This window comes from Pelophylax lessonae (assembly GCF_965119305.1).
Source record: "Pelophylax lessonae genome assembly, chromosome: 13".
Classification (NCBI taxonomy): domain Eukaryota; kingdom Metazoa; phylum Chordata; class Amphibia; order Anura; family Ranidae; genus Pelophylax; species Pelophylax lessonae.
The window spans coordinates 3257155-3274609 of NC_138780.1; the positions used below are offsets into that span (position 1 = coordinate 3257155).

Below are 17455 nucleotides of genomic sequence, written 5' to 3' on the forward strand. Positions count from 1 at the left end.
CCTTATCAGACCGATAATTTATTACCGCCGTGTGCTGGGAGTGCGGGGGATTGTGGGTAACGGGGGCCGCAGGAGTCATCGCTCAGCCTGATGTCACCAGATCAATTTATTTGCATCGTTTGTCCCCGCTCGACTTTGTGTTTGCTGTAATGACCCATGCACGGGGTTACATTGTTGCACAGAAAGTCATTTGATAAGTAGACCGGCTCTGTCTGACTTACTGCAGCTTCTGGGGCACCTTGTGAGGAGCTCGCAGTGTGCAGGGAAATCAGAGGAAGCCGTGTCAGTCCAGGAGAGGAGCCGCTACACCTGTGCAAGGCTGAAAGGGGGTCAGAGGGATGATGGGGGGAGGATATAAGTCTGAAGGGGGGCCGGAGGGAGGATATAAGACTGAAGGGGGGCCAGAGGGAGGATATAAGACTGAAGGGGGGCCGGAGGGAGGATATAAGACTGAAGGGGGGCCGGAGGGAGGATATAAGACTGAAGGGGGGGTGGGGGGAGGATATAAGACTGAAGGGGGGCCGGAGGGAGGATATAAGACTGAAGGGGGGCCGGAGGGAGGATATAAGACTAAAGGGGGGCCGGAGGGAGGATATAAGACTGAAGGGGGGCCGGAGGGAGGATATAAGACTGAAGGGGATGGGGGGAGGATATAAGACTGAAGGGGGGCCGGAGGGAGGATATAAGACTGAAGGGGATGGGGGGAGGATATAAGACTGAAGGGGGGCCGGAGGGAGGATATAAGACTGAAGGGGGGCCGGAGGGAGGATATAAGACTGAAGGGGGGCCGGAGGGAGGATATAAGACTGAAGGGGGGCCGGAGGGAGGATATAAGACTGAAGGGGGGCTGGAGGGAGGATATAAGACTGAAGGGGATGGGGGGAGGATATAAGACTGAAGGGGGGGTGGGGGGAGGATATAAGACTGAAGGGGGGCCGGAGGGAGGATAGAAGACTGAAGGGGTGGATGGAGGTTAAATATAAAACTGAGGAGGAGGATGGGGGGAGGATATAAGACTGAAGAGGATGGGGGGAGGATATAAGACTGAAGGGGGGGGTGGGGGGAGGATATAAGACTGAAGGGGATGGGGGGAGGATATAAGACTGAAGGGGGGGGTGGGGGGAGGATATAAGACTGAAGGGGGGCCGGAGGGAGGATAGAAGACTGAAGGGGATGGGGGGAGGATATAAGACTGAAGGGGTGGATGGAGGTTAAATATAAAACTGAGGAGGAGGATGGGGGGAGGATATAAGACTGAAGAGGGGGGATAGGGGGAGGATATAAGACTGAAGAGGGGGGATAGGGGGAGGATATAAGACTGAGGAGGAGGGATAGGGGGAGGATATAAGACTGAAGAGGGGGGATAGGGGGAGGATCTAAGACTGAAGGGGGGGATGGAGGGAGGATATAAGACTGAAGGGGGGGGTGGGGGGAGGATATAAGACTGAAGGGGGGGATAGGGGGAGGATATAAGACTTAAGGGGGGGTGGGGGGAGGATATAAGGCTGAAGGAGGAGGATATGAGACTGAAAGGGGGGGGGGAGGATAGGAGACTGAAGGGGTGGGGATGGGGGGAGGATAGAAGACTGAAGGAGGGGCAGTGGGAGGGAGGATATAAGACAGAAGGGGGAGGATATAAGACTGAAGGGGGGATGGGGGGAGGATAATAGACTGATTGGGGGGGATTTAATCCAGGCAGTGGAATTACCGGAGTTGAACATCCTATAGTCCATGTACAGCAGAGCTCAGACTGCAGAGGGAAAAGCAGCACGGGGACACAATCAGCATGCTGATAGTAGGAGGGAGCAGAATCATGAGGAAATAGGCTCCGCAGTTTGCTGTAGTTCCTGTAGAGGCACTCCGATTCTGCCATCTACAGATTTGGGGACACAGGCATGCAATGCTATCCTTTTTTCTTTTTCCTCTTCCTGCAGGCCGACAGAGGAGATGGTGAAGATGGTTCTCAGCCGCCCGTGTCACCCCGATGACCAGTTCACCACCAGCATCCTGCGCCACTGGTGCCTGAAACACGACGACCCCCTGGCGGAGCACATCAAATCTTTACTCATCAAGAACAACAGCCTGCCCCGCAAACGGCAGAGGTAAGGGGGGGTGAATGGAACTAGGAGTGCGCCGATACCGAAACCGATACTTTGCTGTGCGATTTGCGACAACACAGAATGAATGGGCGCAAATCACACTGCCAAGAATCGCATGCGATTTGCAGAGGAATGCGGTGCAATTTCCCCCGCCGCCCGTCTGTGTGTAAAAAGGGAAGCGCCACCTAGTGGGCAGTGTATTAAATATATTATGAAATGACCGTCTGGTTGGGTCAGATGAAGGTAAATCTCTCCAATGGGCACAGATGGCACAAACAAAACCTAGCTGGTTTCATCTGTTCCCTACTCGGTACAAAAGGTTTTGGCCCTATACTTGGCTATAGACAGTCCCCCATCCCCCTCCTCCCCTCTACTCACTCGCCTGTCAGCCTGCGACTCTTCTACTAATTACTTTGCCGAGACGTGAAGAGCCCTTACCGGTGAGCGCCGTCTGCCATACAGCTGATTCCCTTCTCCCGGCCCCCTCCGCCACCGCGACAGACGAGTATTTATCTGTCACAGAGATTGGCGCAGCGCTGGAGATCTCTCCAGTCCCGAGCACTCGAGGCCTCAGCACGTTGTCATTCAGCACTCGAGGCCTCAGCACGTTGTCATTCAGTACTCGAGGCCTCAGCACGTTGTCATTCAGCACTCGAGGCCTCAGCACGTTGTCATTCAGCACTCGAGGCCTCAGCGTGTTGTCATTCAGCACTCGAGGCCTCAGCACGTTGTCATTCATCTCTGAAGAGCCTTCCAGAGCTCAGCGGGGCGATTATCGCAAACCCCAGAGGACGGCTAGAGAGCCGCCGAGGAAGGAGAGACCGACGGCGCATAATTGGAAAGATGGCGAACGGAGCGCAATGCCTGGGAGCAGACAGCTCTACCGGTGTAAAGGACAGCCAATCAGAATTCAGCTTTCATCAGCTGCTACTGTCATAGCAGGGAAAGGTGATTGCTGATTGGTCGCTGTGGGTATCTGAATTTTCACACCGTGTTCTCCCTTATTAAAAGGAAACATTAATGGTTTCGGGTGCAGTTATTTTTCTCTTCCTTTCGTTGATGGACACAGCTGATGGAGATCAGAGCGGATGGCAGGAGGTGCCGCATTTTGGGGGGCGGTTCCCGCTCAAACTTTTTTGTTTTTCACTATGAGTCCCCTGGTCCTGGAGGGTCCCTCCCAGAATGTGGGACAGACGGTGCCCGTGTCCTCGGGGCACCTTTTTTACTTTGCCAAGCCTTGATGGTCATGGAGGTTGTCCCATATGGTGAAGGCCTTATTGATGGAAGCCCTTGATTGAACGCCCGCCTGCATCTGCATCCGCAGCCCTGGATGATGGCCTTTCTTATCCCCCAGGTCCAGGGACCCACATGGAGGTTGTAGTCCCCTCACCACCTTGTCAGCTGGGATGAGATTATTGTGACTTAGTTGGCATGTCAGTACGTGCCGTTTCAGCTCTTATCTGTTCGGATTGGGGGGGGCTTGCAGGTTGGCCTCCATCGTTTGGGTTAACTGTTTTACCTTTCTCAGGGAACCATTGGTTCAGACAGCGGAAGGTACCACTGATTTCATTGTCCTTAGTTTCCTTCCCTTGTCCGGTCTGAGTATCTACCTGGGTGCCACACCCTCCATGACCATCAAGATATGGCAAAGTCAAAAGTGGGCCTCAAGGACACTGACACCCTTGGTCCAGGTCCTTCATTTCCAGGGCTTCCCTTGTGTGGGCTGACCATCTACCTGGGTTCCACACCCTCTATGACCATCAAGACCTGGCAAAGTCAAAGTGGGCCTCAAGAACACTGACACCCCTTGGTCCACATCCTTCATTTCCAGGGCCTTCCCTTGTGTGGTCTGACCATCTACCTGGGTGCCACACCCTCCATGACCATCAAGATATGGCAGGGCTTTCCCTTTTCTGGTCTGAGCATCTACCTGGGTGCCACACGCTCTAGATATGGCAAAGTCAAAAGGGGGCCTCAAGGAAACTGACACACCTTAGCATACGTCCTTAGTTTCCAGGGTCTTCCCTTTTCGGGTCCAAGCATCTACCTGGGTGCCACACCCTCCATGACTCTCAAGGCATGGCAATGTCAAAAAGGGGTCTCAAGGACAGCGACACCCCTTTGCCTATTTCCTTAGTGTCCAGGTCTTTCCCTTGTCCGGTGTGAGCACCTACCTGGCTGCCACACCTTCCATGAGTGTCAAGACATGGAAATGTCAAAAGGGGGCCCTGAGGACACCGACACCCCCTGGTCCATGTCCTTGGTTTCCAGGGCCTTCCGTTGTCTTCCTTGACCGGGGTGCCACACTGTCCGTGACCATCGGGACATGACCAAATCCAAAGAGAGCCTCAAGGACACCGGCATCCCCTGGGCCACGTCCTTCGTTTCCAAGGTCTTCTCTTGTCAGATCTCAGCATCTACCTGGCTGCCACACCTTCCATGACCATTAAGGCATGGCAAAGTCAAAAGGGGGGCCTCAAGGACACCGACACCCCTTGGCCTACGTCCTTAGTTTCTAGGGCCTTCCCTTGTCCGGTCTGAGCATCTACCTGGGTGCCACACACTCCATGACCATCAAGGCATGGCAAAGTCAAAAGGGGACTCCAAGGACACCAACATCCTCTGGCCCATGTACTGGGCGGGAACCGAGGCGTTCGTGAACAGAGGACTTGTATTGGGAAGCAGAGAAGTTTGGGTGGGAAGTGGCCACAAAAATGTCTAGTCATGGAGGGTGTGGCACCCAGGTAGATGCTTGGACCAGATAAGGGAAACTAAGGACAAGGAAGGAACCAATGGGCCCCCAAGAGAGGGAAATCAGTTAACCCAAAGGACAGAGGCCCCCCCCCCCCCAACAGCCTTATAGCTAAAACCGAACATACAGGCCAACTGACTCACCGGGGGGAAAAGTAAGGCCATCGTCCAAAGCTGCGGACGCAGATGCCTGCAGGCAGTCAATTGTGGGCTCCCAGCAATAAAGCCTTTACCATGTGGAACACCCCCCATGACCATTAAGACATTGCAAAGTCAAAAGGGGGCCAGAGGCCCCCGACACCCTCTGGCCCGGGTTATAGGCTGGAACAGATGCCTTCAGGACCAGGGGACCTGGATTGGAAAGCAGCCCCAGGAATGTCACATCAGACACAGGGAGGGAGAGGATCTTCCCGCCATCCGTTACGATCGAAAGATCCAGCCGTGTCCTTCAAGGAATAATACATAACAAAGGATTTCCAGAGCACCGTGGGGGAGCAGTAGTCGTCTCCTTTCAGACGCTCGGTCTCTGACTAGAACTGCAGACGGGAGGGATTGGGTTGGAGTCGCTAAAACATTTCTGGGGGTGGGGCTTGGGGTTGCTTATGGAGATCATGTGATGGGCGCTGGTTCTTTTTCTTCTGCTTGAAGTCCAATTGGCTCAGTTAGATTGGAGGTGGCTGCAGGTTTGTTCCAGCACAGACCGCCATCTCTCTGATTGGATTCCCATCATAATATCTGCCTGTCTGTGGTCAGAAATCGGGGTCTGGGAGGGTGTGAAAACTTTATCATCCTATCGGAGTATGACCGGCGCCGTCTCTCTTCTCTTGGCAGCCTGCGGAGTTCCAGCAGTAAGTTGGCCCAGTTGACGTTGGAGCAAATCCTGGAGCATCTGGATAACCTGAGACTGAACCTGTCCAATACCAAACAGAACTGTGAGTACCCCATCCCCCACCCCACCTTCCTACTGACCTACACCAGATGCAGCATACCGCCCTCCCGGATCCTCCTACATCTCCTGATCTCTCCGCCCTCTCTGTAGCAAACACAGTCCAGTTCCCGGCTCCACCTCCAGACCCCTCCCTGTGATGTCACCCTATGGCACCTTCCAGCTCTGCCCTCCGCTTCCCCTGAACTCCCCGTCCTTCCCAGTGGGTGGTCAGGACAGCAGTAGCCAATGAAGTGCTCGTTTGTTAGGCCCCGCCCCTCCCGCCAGCCTCGTTCTTTATTTATTACTCTTCCAATAAAAAGAATTGGATGTCTGAGTGTCGTCATGTGACTTCCAGAGACTGCGTGGTGCGTGTCTGCAGAGAGTCATGTGACTTCCTGACAGCACGGCTGCCATTATATTTCATCACACAAACCAGCATTATATTAGGTGCCACCTGCCAGCATGGGTCGGGGGATGGGTGGACTGGGTGCCTACAGAGCAGCTCAGAAACATCTGCCGGTGCCACCTCTTACCCCCCCTTAATCTCCCGAACCTTCTCCTATGGCAGTGCCACCCCAACCCATCTCCCTTCACCAATCTCCCCCACCTCCTATGTCAATACCCCCCTCCCCCACCTCCTATGCCAATACCCCCCTCCCCCACCTCCTATGCCAATACCCCCCTCCCCCACCTCCTATGCCAATACCCCTCTCCCTTCACCAATCTCCCCCTCCTCCTATGCCAATACCCCCCTCCCCCACCTCCTATGCCAATACCCCCCTCCCCCACCTCCTATGCCAATACCTCTCTCCCTTCACCAATCTCCCCCTCCTCCTATGCCAATACCCCCCTCCCCCACCTTCTATGCCAATACCTCCCCCCTCCCCCACCAATCTCCCTCTCCTCCTATGTCAATACCCCCCTCCCCCACCTTCTATGCCAATACCCCCCCTCCCCCACCAATCTCCCTCTCCTCCTATGCCAATACCCCCCTCCCCCACCAATCTCCCTCTCCTCCTATGCCAATACCCCCCTCCCCCACCAATCTCCCTCTCCTCCTATGCCAATACCCCCTCCCCCACCTTCTATGCCAATACCCCCCCTCCCCCACCAATCTCCCTCTCCTCCTATGCCAATACCCCCCTCCCCCACCAATCTCCCTCTCCTCCTATGCCAATACCCCCCTCCCCCACCTTCTATGCCAATACCCCCCCTCCCCCACCAATCTCCCTCTCCTCCTATGCCAATACCCCCTCCCCCACCTTCTATGCCAATACCCCCCCTCCCCCACCAATCTCCCTCTCCTCCTATGCCAATACCCCCCTCCCCCACCTTCTATGCCAATACCACCCCTCCCCCACCAATCTCCCTCTCCTCCTATGCCAATACCCCCCCCCCCCTCCCCCACCAATCTCCCTCTATTCCTCCTATATCAGTCTCCTCATCCCGCTGGACCCACAATTCATCCTCTGATCTATCTATAGCTCTGTAATTCTGTTACTGCAGCCAGACAGAACCGTTATCACATCCAATCATCTTCTCCCTGCCTGGCATAGAGCTCCGCCTCCCCCTACTGACCAGACTGAGTCACTGCAGACACCTCAATACTTTTCCATGGAGCTTTATTTATATCCGACACTTCTGTCAATGCTGAGCCGAGTGACTTCCGGCAGTCCAGACTTTCCTTTCCTCTCCTTCCCCCCATGCATGTCTGCAATATACCCCCCCTTCCCCCCCATGCAGTACAGACTTTCCTTTCCTCCCCCCATGCATGTCTGCAATATACCCCCCCCCCCAATACATCCCAGACTCTCCTCCCCTTCCCCCCCCATGCATGTCTGCAATATCTCCCCCCCCCCCCCCCTCCCAATACATTCCAGACTCTTCCCCCCCCCCCCATGCATGTCTGCAATATACCCCTCCATCCACCCATGCAGTCCAGACTCTCCTCCCCCCCCCCCCCCCATACATGTCTGCAATATACACCCCCCTCCCCCATGCAGTCCAGACTCCCTTTTGTCTCTGATGTGCATACAGGGGGGTCAGAATTGTATAAATGATGAGGAGTTGTGGATTATTAATGAATCTCTGTCTTCAGTTTTCAGCCAGACGCCGATCCTGCAGGCTCTCCAGCATGTCCAGGCCAGCTGTGATGAGGCTCATAAGATGAAGTAAGGATGGGAACATCCCAACCCCCTCCCAAACTGTGCACCCGCCCCTCCCCCCATTACCCATTGCATCCTGGGAACTCACACATCGGCTCACTTTATAACATGAAGTTGATTAGTAATGTCTGGATAAATGAGTGATAGAGCGCAGAACGTAAGGGGCTGAACACAGAATTGGGTGTAAGTAATACACACCTCCTGAATGCTGAAATCAGGCTTGCAGTGGGATGACAGAGGAGAGCTCAGGTGGGGGGGGGGTGTACTACAGTAGTATGGTGGGGCTATGATTGTACAGTACTGCAGACTTTGAATGGTGGTGTCACCCTCCGGGGGGCGATTACAAGAGGCCGGGCAATTAATGGCTAATCATTGGACAGGGGAAATAGTTCCATGGATGTTTCACTTTTCTATAGAGCTATAGTAAGTGTAGTAACTCATCTCTCCCAGGAGGTAGCGCTCTGTGCCCCCATCTGTCCACCCACTGTAATGGCCTCCTCCTGAGGAGTGTAGTACCTTTTATTTTGCCAGGAGGCGGCACTGTGTTCCTCATCAGTCCACCCACTGTAATGGCCACCTGTGAGGTGCAGTACCCCTTTTATTTTTCCAGGGGGTGACACAGTGTCCCTCATTTGTCATCATCACCTCTGAGGGTGTAGTACCTTTTATTTTGCCAGGAGGTGGCGCTGTTACTGATCTGTCCACTCACTCTCTGAGGGTGTAGTACCTCTTTCCTTTTGCCAGGGGGTGGCGCTGTGTTCATCTGTCCACTCACTGTAATGGCCACCTCTGAGGGTGTAGTACCTCTCATTTGCCAGGAGGTGGCTCTGTGTTCATCTGTCCACTCACTGTAATGGCCACCACTGAGGGTGTAGTACCTCTTTTTTTTTTTTTTTGCCAGGAGGTGGCGCTGTTACTGATCTGTCCACTCACTCTCTGAGGGTGTAGTACCTCTTTCTTTTTGCCAGGGGGTGGCGCTGTGTTACTCATCTGTCCACTCACTGTAATGGCCACTTCTGAGGGTGTAGTACCTCTAGTTTTGCCAGGAGGTGGCGCTGTGTCCCTTATTTGTCCACTCATTGTAATGGCCACCTCTGAGGGTGTAGTACCTCCTTTTTTTTTCTTTTTTTTGCCAGGAGGTGGCGCTGTTACTGATCTGTCCACTCACTGTAATGGCCACCTCTGCAGTACCTCTTTTTCTTTTTTTGCCAGGAGGTGGCGCTGTGTCCCCCATTCACATTGCTGTGTTCCATCCGTCAGGTTCAGCGACCTTTTCTCGCTGGCGGAGGAGTACGAGGATTCCACAAAGACGCCAAAGAGTCGGCGGAAAGGTCCAATGACCAGCCCCCGCAGCAGGAAGACCACAGCGCAGCCAACCAACACGGAGGAGGACTCTGCGTCCAGCAGCGCCTCGGTGAGAGTCGGGGGGGTCACCTGTGTTCTGGTGGGCGGGGCATAATAAGGGATGTAAAGCTTTATTGTTTTGGGTTATTTTGTATTTGTAGCGGTGGGCGGGGCAGAGGCGGGGTCTGGATATTCGCCGTCTCTGGGAATAACGAGCGTTTTTTATTGCAGGAAGAGGAAGACGCGAAGCCAAAGCCCAGCAAGCGGAAGAGGAAGGGCTCTGCGGCGGTGGGATCGGACAGCGATTGATAGCCCCGCCCCCCACTCTGCCCTAGCCAATGCGGACACGACCTACGGGTCAGCCGATGGAACTGTTCACAGCTGCGATTGGCCGGTCAATGCTTCCCCTGATGACATCGAATGCCTGTCGGCCATTTTTCCTCTCCCCCGCAGACAGGACGACGCCCCTTCTGTGCGCAGGAGGCCGGCCATTTATAGAAATCTTATTTTCTTACTGGACTGTATATAAACTGCGCGTGGCGAATCTCCGCCTCCTCTGTGTACATTTTTCTTTTTTTTTTTTTTTTTTTTTTTTTAAGAAAGTGAAAATATTTTAAAACACAATAAATGGTTTGTGATACCCGAAGGGTTTCCCCGCCCCCTTCCTTCGCCCCGCCCGCAGCTGCCACAGATCATAGCCCGCCCTTGATTCGCCGCTGGTTCTTTTGGGGGGGGGGGAGGCAGGAGTAGATGTGATTGGTGTAGAAAGACGGGTGGGTGTGGTCACTGATGGGCCCTTTCCCCGATTGCCCCCCCCCTCCCCAGTAGGGGTGTGAAATGTAATGGAATATTTTTGCCTTTGGTCGGCAGGGTGGGGGATGTGATCTTTTCTTATGTTGGCCCACAGAGTCTGGGGGACCTCTTGGTCTGCCGACCAGAACAATAGGGGCCCCTTCCTCCACTCCCTGTACAGTTAGGGGTGTGGCCTCTGGGGGGCTTCTTCCTCCACAGCCAGTACAGTTAGGGGTGTGGCCTCTGAGGGCCCCTTCCTCCACACTCTGTACAGTTAGGGGTCCCCCAGAGGCCACACCCCTTTCTCCACTCCCTGTACAGTTAAGGGTGTGGCCTCTGGGGGACCCCTTCCTCCACTCCCTGTACAGTTTGGGGTGTGGACTCTGGGGGGGGCCCTTCCTCTACTGCCTGTACAGTTAGGAGTGTGGCCTCTGGGGGACCCCTTCCTCCACTCTCTGTACAGTTAGGGGTGTGGCCTCTGAGGGCCCCTTCCTCCACTCTCTGTACAGTTAGGGGTGTGGCCTCTGAGGGGCCCTTCCTCCACTCTCTGTACAGTTAGGGGTGTGGCCTCTGAGGGGCCCCTTCCTCCACTCTCTGTACAGTTAGGGGTGTGGCCTCTGAGGGGCCCCTTCCTCCACTCTCTGTACAGTTAGGGGTGTGGCCTCTGAGGGGCCCCTTCCTCCACTCTCTGTACAGTTAGGGGTGTGGCCTCTGAGGGACCCCTTCCTCCACTACTATCACAGTTAGGGGTGTAAATCCTGGGAGACCCATTTCTCCACTGAATGCACAATTATGGGTGTGGCTTCTTAGGGGGCCCCTCCTCCACTACCAGCACACTTAGGGGTGTGGCCTCTTGGGGACCTCTTCCTCCACCAGCACAGTTAGCAGTTAGGGGTGTAAATTATGAGGGCACCCCTTCCTGCGCTACCACCACAGTTATGGGTGTAAATCCTGGGGGGCCCCTTCCTCTACTACCAGGACAGTTATGGGTGTGACCACATGCTTACGTCCTGCAGCTCTGCAATCTTAGGTTGTTACTAAAGCACAGAGGGAAAGGGGAGGAGTTGTAATTGTGCTGCGGCTGTCCAGAGAGTGACAAGGTGGCCAGCCAATCGGGTGAGAGGAGGGGAGGTAGACCTGTGCCCAGGATACATGCCTCCTAAAGTGTTGACCTGAGCAGTGCTTAAGATGATTGGATATTCCTACCCAGGAACCCAAATCTTGTACCGCCACCATATAAAGAGCCATGTATGAGGATTTACTGCTGCTGAGGTAACTGAAGGTCAGTGATGCCACCTGGTGCATAGAAGGTGGTACTGCTTCCTACATAGAAGCTCTTCTCTGTGTTCTGCACCTGGTGTATTAGCAGTAGGTAGCAGTAAAGAGCTTTGGGCACAGGCCATGACGGGGTAGAGTAGACATTTCCAACCTCACAAGGTATGTATAGACTTCCAGGGGTTAATTTAGGGTCAAAATGTTGGGGATCAGAGTGGGCCGTGTCATCAGATATATTTTTAAGTGCAACGCCCATGTATAAGGAGCATGGCCTTCAAAGGACATCTCTTTGGATCCACTTTTGAAACTATTATCAAGGATGCTACCAGTGGCAAGAGCACTCCTCATCTTCAGAGGAAGAAGCCCAAAGAACTGCAAAGCCTTCACCCCTCCTCTGACTGTTAAGAAAGTGACCTTTCGTTTCTTCACGCCCTCGACCTCCTCATTGAGACCCCCAATCTTCACTCTCATTCCATGCCCTTGTAAAAGGAGCATGGCCTTCAAAGGATGTCTCCAGATCAGCTTTTGATACTGGGGGATAGAGCACCCATCATCCTCGGAGGAAGAGACCCAAGGAACTGACTGCAAAGCCTTCACACCTCCAAAAAAGGTTCCTTTTGTTTTATTGGGACCCCCAAGCTGAGCATGACCTTCGAAGGACAACGTCTCTTTAGATCAACTTTGGATACTTTTATCAAGGATGCTGCTAGTGGCAAGAGCATCCATCATCCTCGGAAGAAGAAAAAAACCCAAGGAACTGACTGCAAAGCCTTCGCCATTCCTCTGACTGTTAAGAAAAGTTATTTTCTTCACTCCCTCAACCTCCTCATTGAGACCCCCAAGCTTGGCTCCTAGTCCATGCCCCCCTCCCTGTATGATGGGCGCTCTTGCCACCAGTAGCATCCTTGATAATAGTATCAAAAGTTATTCCGAACCGACTGTCCTGTGAAGGACATGCTCAGCTTGGGGGTCTTAATGAGGAGGTTGAGGGCTTGAAGAAATGAAAGGAACCTTTCTTAACACTCACCGGAGGGGTGAAGGCTATGTAGTCAGTTCTTTGGGTTTCTTCCTCGAAGGACGATGGGTGTTTATGCCACCGGTATCAAAAGCTGATCCGAAGAGACATCCTTTGAAGACCACGCTCCTTCTACAAGGGTGACGGTTCCTTGGGTTTCGTCCTCCAAGGATGATGGGTGTTTATGCCACCAGTATCAAAAGCTGATCCGAAGGGACATCCTTTGAAGACCATGCTCCTTCTACAAGGGTGACGGTTCCTTGGGTTTCGTCCTCCAAGGATGATGGGTGTTTATGCCACCAGTATCAAAAGCTGATCCGAAGGGACATCCTTTGAAGACCACGCTCCTTCTACAAGGGTGAAACCCCAATGGTTCCCCGGTGCTTCAGTTTTTTTCTATGTTTTGTGGGACCCCTGTGCTACCAGTTCGTAGCCTTGTCCTTCAGCCTCTCTTGGCTGTTCACCAAGGTGCTCCAGTATTACCCCTTCTGCACTCTCCTGGTCATCCCTGTTGTGGGATACTTGGAGGACCTTCTGTTGAGGGAACAGTCAGCACAGGCTCTGTTGAACATTGTGGCTTTGACTTTCCAGATGTTACAAAAATTTGTGTGGATCCTTCATAATACATTGTTGGAACCTACTCAATAATTTGAGTATCTAGGTAAAGTCCTTTAACTCAGTCCAGGCCTTCATCAGGAGGAACGGCACACACTCCGATCTCAGATTCAAACTCTCCAGTCCAGAAGTCATCTGTTGTCTTTTGCATGTATGTTATGAGTCTAAAGGAAGACCAATTCCACTCCATACCTCTATAATGCAACATTCTCTCATCATGGGACTAGGTCCCTGGACGGATGCTTTTTTTTTTTGGCAAATAAAAAGGCCAGGTTATCCATAGCTTGTTGGCTCGGGAATCCAACTCTGGAACTGAAGAAGTCTTTCCTTCCTGTCTTTTGGAAGATCTGCACAATGGATTCCATCCTGTTGGACTGGAAGGAGTGCTGTGCACCCTGTTCCTGCGGGAGATTTTATTGTTTGGGTAGTCTCGTCCCCCGATCCACATTCTGGAACTTTCTGCAATATGGCTGTTTGTGCAGCATTAGACCACTCTGCTGGAAGGTCATCTGAACAGGATTTAGTCGAACAACGCCATGTCATTGGCATACATCAACCATTAGGGAGGAACTAGGAATCTTGCTGAATCAAGAGGTAGATTGGAGCCTGTCCATGGCAGAATCAAGAGGTAGACTGGAGCCTGTCCATGGCAGAATCAAGAGGTAGATTGGAGCCTGTCCATGGTAGAATCAAGAGGTAGATTGGAGCCTGTCCATGGCAGAATCAAGAGGTAGATTGGAGCCTGTCCATGGCAGAATCAAAAGGTAGACTGGAGCCTGTCCATGGCAGAATCAAGAGGTAGATTGGAGCCTGTCCTTGACAGAATCAAGAGGTAGATTGGAGCCTGTCCTTGACAGAATCAAGAGGTAGATTGGAGCCTGTCCTTGGCAGAATCAAGAGGTAGATTGGAGCCTGTTCTTGGCAGAATCAAGAGGTAGATTGGAGCCTGTCCATGGCAGAATCAAGAGGTAGATTGGAGCCTGTCCATGGCAGAATCAAGAGGTAGATTGGAGCCTGTCCATGGTAGAATCAAGAGGTAGATTGGAGCCTGTCCATGGTAGAATCAAGAGGTAGATTGGAGCCTGTCCTTGGCAGAATCAAGAGGTAGATTGGAGCCTGTCTATGGTAGAATCAAGAGGTAGATTGGAGCCTGTCCTTGGCAGAATCAAGAGGTAGTTGGATCCTGTCCTTGGCAGAATCAAGAGGTAGATTGGAGCCTGTCCTTGGCAGAACTTCACATTCCAGCCTTCCTCACATTGCACATCCCAGGCATAGGCGATTGGCAGGCAGACTTTCTCAGCTGGCAGTGCCTGGACATGGGAAAGGTGTTTAAGGAAATGTATTGCTGGTGGGGGGTGCTGGAAGTGGATCTTCTGGTCTCCAGGCTCAACAAAAATTCATAGAACGAGGAGAGCGGAGTCAACTAGAAAAGAGGGCTGCATCCTGCAAGGATCTATCAATCTATGGTGGTGGACATTGCCGGACTCCCAGAAATGGTGCTAGTTCCAGGGCAGATGGGTTTCTGTCTGATGCTGCAATTGTCTTCATTAAAGGCATCCTGCAGTTCAGCAGCAACAACTAACAGATGACTTGACCGGTCCTCTTTAAAAGCCACGATCTCCTGTGTGACTGTGGCGCGTCTCTGACTTGTGGGGCTGTACTTTGGTTCCTTTAAAAATTCAGCTGAGCGGGAGATCGAAGACAGATTGTGTTAATTCTGGGAAATTTTTGAGGAGGAGGGTGGAGGGGGTAACATCTGTTCCAGAAAGTTCTAGAGCCGCGTTCTCCATCTGGCGCTCGAGAAGGGAACGTGGCGCAGGCCTCGACCTCTGGAGTTAATTATTTCCTTCACCTGGCCCTGTTCCTCGTTTTTTTCTGCGGCTCACAATGTGCGTCCTTGTATGACCCCGCGGAGGGTGGCTGATCGGTGATTGTGTCCCTCTCCAAGTCATACAGCAGATTGGAAGGGCAACTTCCTTAACCCTTTGCGCTGTTGGATTTGGATGCACTGACGTTTCTGGGGTTAGCGAGGGTTGAAGAAAACCTTGTATGTTCTGACAGGCGCAGCAAACTTCTGATATCAACACATTCTTCACTCAGTTGATGGAGCCATAAAAATGTCGGGACAAGGTTCTTCAGCACCCAAAGTGAAAAGTTCCCACATGAGCTGGGAACTACTTTAGTAGAAAAGGTTGCAGGTCCTGCCTTTTTGCACCCCTGTACAACTTAAGTGCACAAGGCGGCGTCCTTTTCTGCATACCCCTCAGCCTGGCCCTGGTTCTGCACCAACTTTAGGGGGAAAGTATGACAGATTTTGGTCAATGTATTTGTAAATGAAAGTTTTTAAAAAATATATACAGTATCTGTTATAAATGTAACACATTTTTGTGCCTGAAAGGAAAGAACTGGGGGGTCCCTCAGGTGATTTATTTAGCTGTCTGTCTAATCTGATCAAATGTCTCATGAGCAAAAATGTTGTTTTACCAGAATGGTGACCCTCAAAATGGTGAAAAACTCTATATTAATGCCCATGGTTCTGGAACAGGATGTCCAACATGCCCATATAGGTGTGATGGTTAGGGGCTCTAAAGGTGTGCTGGTCAGAGGTCTACAGATACTTTGCTATATAGGGTTCATGGTCAGGAATCCACAGACGCTTGGCCTTAAAGGTGTGATGGTCAGGGGACCACAGACTCTTGGCCATATAAATGTGATGGTCAGGTGTCCATTGACTCTTGGCTATATAGATGTGATGGTCAGGGGACCACAGACGCTGGGCCTTATAGGTGTAATGGTCAGGTGTCCATTGACTCTTGGCCTTATAGGTGTGATGGTCAGGTGTCCACAGACTCTTGGCCATATAGGTGTAATGGTCAGGTGTCCATTGACTCTTGGCCATATAGGTGTAATGGTTAGGTGTCCATTGACTCTTGGCCATATAGGGGTGATGGTCAGGTGTCCACAGACTCTTGGCCATATAGGTGTAATGGTCAGGTGTCCATTGACTCTTGGCCATATAGGGGTGATGGTCAGGGGACCACAGACGCTGGGTCTTTTATAGGTGTGATAGTCGGGTGTCCGTAGACTCTTGGCCATATAGAGTGGATAAAAGTCTACACACCCCAGGTAAAATGTCAGGTTTCTTTGATGTAAAAAAAATGAGACAGATAAATTATTTCAGAACTTTTTCCACCTTTAATGTGACCTATAAACAGTACACCTCAATTGAAAAACAAACTACTACTGCCCGGAGCTTCAACAAAGTATTAGTTTAAGGATGTGCACATGTATGCAAAATTTATTTTAGTTTTTCATTTTTACTTCCCTCCACCTAAAAGATTTTAGTTTGTTGTACAGTTTATAGGTCCCATTTTTTTACATCACAGAAATCTGATATTTTAACAGGGGTATGTAGACATTTTATATCCACTAGGTGTAATGCCCAAAGGGCCACCGACTCCTAGTCAAATCGATGAGAAGGGGTCCACAGAGTCTTGGCCATATAGGTGTGACGGTTAGGGGTCCACAGACTTCTTGGCCATAGAGGTGTGATGGTCAGGGGTCCACAACCTCTTGGCCATATAGGTGTGATGGTCAGGGGTTCACAACCTCTTGGCCATATAGGTGTGATGGTCAGGGGTCCACAACCTCTTGGTCATATAGATGTGACGGTCAGGGGTCCACAGACTTCTTGGCCATATAGGTGTGATGGTCAGGGGTCCACAACCTCTTGGCCATATAGGTGTGATGGTCAGGGGTCCACAACCTCTTGGTCATATAGGTGTGATGGTCAGGGGTCCACAACCTCTTGGTCATATAGGTGTGATGGTCAGAGGTCCACGGACTCTTGGCCATATAGGTGTGATGGTCAGGGGTCCACAACCTCTTGGTCATATAGGTGTGATGGTCAGAGGTCCACAACCTCTTGGCCATATAGGTGTGATGGTCAGGGGTTCACAACCTCTTGGTCATATAGGTGTGATGGTCAGGGGTCCACGGACTCTTGGTCATATAGGTGTGATGGTCAGGGGGTCCACGGACTCTTGGTCATATAGGTGTGACGGTCAGGGGGGCCACGGACTCTTGGCCATATAGGTGTGATGGTCAGGGGTCCACAACCTCTTGGTCATATAGGTGTGATGGTCAGGGGTCCACAACCTCTTGGTCATATAGGTGTGATGGTCAGGGGTCCACGGACTCTTGGCCATATAGGTGTGATGGTCAGGGGTCCACAACCTCTTGGTCATATAGGTGTGATGGTCAGGGGTCCACGGACTCTTGGCCATATAGGTGTGATGGTCAGGGGTCCACAACCTCTTGGTCATATAGGTGTGTGACGGTCAGGTGACCACAGACTGTTGGCCGTAGAGGTGTGATGGTCAGGGGTCCACGGACTCTTGGCCATATAGGTGTGATGGTCAGGGGTCCACAACCTCTTGGTCATATAGGTGTGATGGTCAGGGGTCCACGG

General features: G+C 52.2%; 1 protein-coding gene across 1 annotated transcript in view; it reads left to right on the plus strand.

Moving 5' to 3' along the window:
* INTS3 (integrator complex subunit 3) overlaps window positions 1-9933 on the plus strand; it is a 120671-nt gene extending 110738 nt beyond the window's left edge. Inside the window, exons 26-30 of the mRNA XM_082275164.1 lie at window positions 1935-2102; window positions 5682-5782; window positions 7877-7949; window positions 9204-9357; window positions 9519-9933. Coding sequence (XP_082131290.1) covers window positions 1935-2102; window positions 5682-5782; window positions 7877-7949; window positions 9204-9357; window positions 9519-9596 — 574 coding nt within the window. The 3' untranslated portion in view covers window positions 9597-9933. The remainder of the gene's footprint in view (window positions 1-1934; window positions 2103-5681; window positions 5783-7876; window positions 7950-9203; window positions 9358-9518) is intronic.
* Window positions 9934-17455: the final 7522 nt, after the last annotated feature.